General features: G+C 33.6%; 1 protein-coding gene across 1 annotated transcript; it reads left to right on the top strand.

The window, feature by feature from the left end:
• Window positions 1-203: 203 nt before the first annotated feature.
• LOC145043625 (protein ALTERED PHOSPHATE STARVATION RESPONSE 1-like) lies at window positions 204-4,481 on the top strand. The gene is made up of 4 exons (XM_078992331.1): window positions 204-1,380; window positions 2,015-2,199; window positions 2,682-2,905; window positions 3,586-4,481. The coding sequence occupies exons 1-4, from the start codon at window positions 666-668 to the stop codon at window positions 4,334-4,336; spliced, it is 1,875 nt and encodes a 624-aa protein (XP_078848457.1). The 5' UTR covers window positions 204-665; the 3' UTR covers window positions 4,337-4,481.
• The last annotated feature ends 1,101 nt before the right edge of the window (window positions 4,482-5,582 follow it).

Below are 5,582 nucleotides of genomic sequence, written 5' to 3'. Positions count from 1 at the left end.
TTTTATTTATTTAAAATGTTATTTTTTAGACGCTTTGAATTTAAACCTTAAAACAGAAATGAAAGTAAATTTTATTACTTTGGTTTAAATGTTTCCAACATTCCATATACGAACCAAAAAAGTCCGTTGAAATTTTCGTATACCGAAACTACCCCTCGAACTCCACAACTCACCCTTGCCTTTTCTCATGCACTTTTTTGTTCTCCAACAAACTCCAAACAGATGATCTCCGAACCATGCATGTGAGAAGACTTCAGGGACAATTTCGTCATTTAAAGTCCTCCAAACATAAATATGCCCACTGTTACCCTCCTTCTCTCCCTGTTCTGTGCTTCTCAAGACTGTTCGTCTTTCTTCTCTCTTTTTTCTCAAACTCAAATCATCTAGAGAGAGAAACTGATCGATATATATAGAGAGAGAAAGTTGTTTCAGGGTTTTTACTTTGAAGTACTAAAAAGAAGAAATTGTCGCAGAGAAGATGAAAGCTTCTTTTATCAACCCTCTTTTTTTTATTTTTTGAAATATCAAGAATTTGGCAGATGAAAATTTTTTGAAACTTGAATTTGAAGTTTTTCTGCAAAAATCAAGAAATGCCCAGATGGGATTCTATTGAAAAATCGAAAAGTTGTGTTCTTGATTTGAATTTTTGGGGAAATTAGATAGAAATGGGGTGTTATTATTCAAGATTAGAGAGGGAAGAAATGGTTTCAAGATGTAAAGCCAGAAAAAGATATATGAAACAATTTGTAAAAGCAAGAAATGCTTTTTCCGCTTCTCACTCCATGTATTTAAGGTCTTTAAGGAACACCGGCGCCGCCCTCCTCCAGTTCGCCACCGCCGAGTCGCCGCTCCACTTGCCACCAGTTCTCCCTTCGTCTTCTCCTCCAACACCACCCGCGCCGCCGCCTCCTCCTCCTCCTCCTCCGCCACCCATGAGTCCATCTTCGGAAGCATGGACAACATCCACCACAAACACCTCCTCGACTCCCCTTCCGCCGCCGCCTCCCCCTCCTCCTCCATCATCTACATGGGATTTCTGGGACCCGTTCATGCCGATGTCCGAGAGGACAGAGACGATGCGCGATGACGAATGGGAGGATATGTCCACAAACGCGGCGTCGGAGACTGTGGTAACGACCACCACTGTTGAGTCCGCAAGCGTAGCTGCGCCGCCGTCTGCTGTTAGTGGGTTTTCTAAAATTACTGTTTCCAACGCCACACAAAACGGGATGCCGGTGGTTGTTTCGAGTAAAAGCAAGGATTTGTTGGAGATTATTAAAGAATTGGATGAGTATTTTCTCCGGGCGGCGGATTCCGGCGGAAAACTGTCGGCTTTGTTGGAGGTTCCGACTTGCACCTTTCCTAACGAAACACCCTCAGGTATAACCCCGTAATTCAAATAAATATTTTTCAATTAAATAGCTTAAAAGTTTATTTTCCACGAAATGTACAATTGAAATTGCTTTGTGTACAAGTTCTCGTTGCATGATTCTTCTGAATTAGCTGATGTCAGCTCTAGAAAAGGCGTTACGATATTATCATGGCAATTTGATGAATATAGAAATTCTCATGGTCAAACTTTTCATTTATTTGTATACTATTTATTACAAAATTATTGTTTCTTTTCTAGATTAGGCATAATAAATTTAAAAACCTACCCAATTCTAGTATATTGTATGTTCAAATTATTTCTGCAAAATCTATCAATTTGTAGTATTGCATGTTCGAATTATTTTTGCAAAATCTACCAAATAATAGCATTAAACTTTCAATTATGCGTTTCAAAATCTACCCGTTATAACCTTCAAAATTGCTTTGTATTTGGTTAACATTGCTATAACTTGGTAGATTCTCCAAATTACAATTTTGTAATAAATATAAACAAAAAGTAGCATAAACTTTTTTTTTTCTTATTAAGGCATTACAAAAATTCGACAAAAGCTAAAATAAACAAATCAACAGAAGTACATTAGCTATTTCTTGCATTTTTAACCCTTGATGTTATTGTTTATAGGTAAAATTCATGGGTATGGGTTAAATTTAAACCCGTTTTTGTGCTCATGGAGCTCAAGCGGGAGGTCTATGAAGTTTAATTGCGATGGAATGAGTGCAGTTGATGGTATACATATCCCCGGAAGTCATCGTTCTACGGTTGAGAGATTGTTTGAATGGGAAAAAAAGCTATTTGATGAGGTTAAGGTAAAGTTTCACTAGTGAAAAATGGTCCTTCAACTTTGAATTTATGCTTTTTTTACTTTATTGGTATTTTATAAAGTTGTTATAATAAAAACATAAATGACATTACAATCTAGTAATGTTATAAATTAAAATATATTTTACTTTTAGAAATATAATTTATGAAAGTTATTGTAATAAAAGGTACGAGTCAAGTTTGTAAAAAGCTAATAAATATAAAGGTTGTGTTTTTTTATATGCATAAAAGTTAGAATCAAGAATATACCTAGAATATTTTTTTGGTGTTAAAAATTAAAAATGAGGTTGGAGAGGATCTAGTGTTTGCATAATTTAATTTTGAAAATGTTATTCTTTGCACAGTATGTAAATCAGGTACACAATAGTCTCCTAGAGCGCAGTATTCACATAGACTTGAAACACTAGACCAAATAAAGGAAAAAAGTGATTATTTTTTTTTCTCATTTTGTTTAATTTTGTGGTTTTAGAATGCTGAGAGTTTGAAAATGGAGCATGAGAAGAAAGTGGAACAACTTAGGAAACTCGAGTTGAAGAGAGGCGATTACATGAAAACCGAGAAAGCAAAGAAAGAAGTCGAAAAATTGGAGTCAAGAATTACGGTTTCGGGACAAGCTATCGAGTCAACATCACAGGAAATTGTTAAACTTAGAGAAACCGAACTTTACCCACAGCTTGTTGAGCTTGTTAAAGGGTAAACCTCTCTCATATTCATTTGTTAATCTCATTTTTTTAAATAAAATCTACTTTATGGTAATTATAAACCGAAGGAAATACAAAAAAGCACAAATGCTTTCCTTGTTTCATCCATTTACTCACTTTAACTATTTTTTGTACCGATTAAACCATTATACAACGTACCTTCTCAATTTCATCCATTTAGCCACCAAAATATTATTTTATATAAATATAAATTTAGTCATCAAAACTGTTATTATAAAATTGATAAAATCATAAAATAGTAAAAGTATGTTGTGTTTTTCCCCGAGTAACCGGGAATAATAGTTTTCAAAAGTACAAAAAATAGGATAAGCACAAAAATTTGTTAAGTGGCTAAATCAATAAAATGGTGAAAATACAAACATTTTTCTCTACTTTGTCCTTATAAATTATAGATTGAAAATTAATTACTATTTTTATTTTTTATTTTTAACACTATAATTTATTACTTTTAAGGGCAATTTGTTTTTAAGGGCAATTTGTAAATAGACGTTTTGTGATTTCACATTTAATAGTTAGTTATTGGTCAAAAAGCAAGGACTAGGATTATGTGAAACCAGATATACACTGTTGTAAGTAGTACTTTACAAAGTCTTGTTTAATTTCTGTCCTTAATTTTGACTTTTGTGGTGTTTTTAATTTTGACTTTTACAGATTAATGTCAATGTGGAGAAGTTTATACGAAAGCCACCAAGTCCAAACACACATAGTCCAACAGCTGAAGTACATCACCACCGCCGTCCCATCAACCGCCACCACCACCGAAATCCACCGTCAGTCAACTCTCCAACTTGAGCTCGAAGTCAAACAATGGCACCTCTCCTTCTGCAACCTAATAAAAAGTCAACGAGACTACATCCAATCATTAACCGGATGGCTTCGCCTCAGCCTTTTCCAATTCACCAAAAACTCATCTTCCCAAAACAAACAAGACTCCGCAATCTACACCCTTTGTGAAGAATGGCAACTTGCAGTCGATAATGCCCCTGACAAAGTCGCCTCAGAGGGGATCAACTCCCTTTTAAGTGTCGTTCATGCGATTGTGGTGCAACAAGGGGAGGAGATGAAGGAGAAGAGGAGGGCAGATTTGTCATTTAGGGAGGTTGAGAAGAAAACGTCGGAGCTTCGGGGTTTGGAAAGTAAGTATGGGAGTGGTGATAGGGTTGTGGATAAACGGGGTAAAGTGGAGGTGTTGAGGGCAAAAGCGGAAGAAGAGAGGGGTAAATATGAAAAATCGAGAGGGGTAACAAGGGCAATGACTTTGAATAATTTACAAATGGGGTTACCACATGTTTTTCAAGCTGTTACGGGGTTTGCTAATGTTTGGACACATGCTTTTGAATCGGTTTGCAATCAAGCGAAAGTTTTGGAGGAGGTTCATGATGTGAAGAGGATAATGAATTAGGGTTTTGGATGTTGATGAGTTTATGTGAATAGAAATAGGGTTTTGAATCTTGAATTCTTGAATTCTTGAGGGATTTTATGTTTGTTTTGTTTTTTATGATGGGACTTTGTTTCTTTATTTGTTTCAAATGTGTTGATGTGTTGAATTTGTGGTGTTGTGATCCATTAGGGTATGGATTCTTTTGTTGCAATGATTTTGATTTTTTCACTTTTTGTAGTATCGTAGTCATCATCATCATCATATATGATATAACACTTCGTAGACATTTTTAAATTTCAAAGTAATACCATAAAGCAAAAAGAGCTAAAAGCCAAAAAGATCAACAATACTATGTAAATGATTGAGTTATAACTTATAAGGGCTTGCTTACATAGAGTGGTCCCTCTTGTGGTTGTAAAACTAAAAGGTACTACGAAAACATGGAATTAACTTTTATGAATGAATGAGCATTTTCTAGCGTACATTATATATATAACTTGATTAATGTTTTTAAGTTAAATCTACGTAGCATTCCATAATTTGAAATTTTGAATACACGTCTGAATTTGTCTTCAATGTCACATTAATATATCATATATCAGATAAAAAGTAGTAAGCGTTGGTTTTACAATCATTCAATATACAAAACAGATGTTACACTCGTATTTTACTAGGTATAAGTAGAGGATTAGGTGTGTTGTGTAAAAGTAAATTATAAAGGTTAAAAAAAACAGATAAATATTGTTACTAAATAAGTAGGTATAGTTGATTGTCTAAAGATAATATATAACTTTTAAATAAAATAATTGTTGAATAAAGTGATATATTTTGTTTTGACTTGAGAATCCAATGTCTTTTCTTCTTCATTATTTTACTAATTCCACTAACATTAATTCTATTAAATCAAGGATATACAGTTTCTTGGTTGAACCTTAAAACCAGAAAATTCAGTTTTGGTTTAAATTATTTTTACCATATCAAACTTTTTAAAAAATTGTAAATTTTACCATTTGAGCGATTGAACTCACTGTGTGAAATTCTACATTTCAACCGATAGTCTTCCTATCATTAATTCATTATGCATCTCTTGAATTTTTAAAGATGCACAAATTAAATGAAAATATCTTGTTGAAACTCCCAATGCTTTTCTAGGAAAATTCCTTCAAGACTAATCGCTAGTATTCTCTATTTAAGTGATATTAATATTTTATTTAAATAAATAATATTGAATTTAAAATTATAAATTGTATCATCTCGTTTAAACTTT

The sequence above is a fragment of the Lactuca saligna genome, chromosome 4 (assembly GCF_052625555.1).
Source record: "Lactuca saligna cultivar CGN05327 chromosome 4, ASM5262555v1, whole genome shotgun sequence".
Classification (NCBI taxonomy): domain Eukaryota; kingdom Viridiplantae; phylum Streptophyta; class Magnoliopsida; order Asterales; family Asteraceae; genus Lactuca; species Lactuca saligna.
Note: the sequence above shows the minus strand (reverse complement) of the source record. Positions and strands in the feature narration are given on the sequence as shown.

Coding starts and splice junctions, on each gene's coding strand:
- LOC145043625 (XM_078992331.1), top strand. CDS start 666: ATGGGGTGTTATTATTCAAGATTAGAGAGGGAAGAAATGGTTTCAAGA. Junction 1,381..2,014: donor TCCTAACGAAACACCCTCAG/GTATAACCCCGT, acceptor TATTGTTTATAG/GTAAAATTCATGGGTATGGG. Junction 2,906..3,585: donor CTTGTTGAGCTTGTTAAAGG/GTAAACCTCTCT, acceptor TGACTTTTACAG/ATTAATGTCAATGTGGAGAA.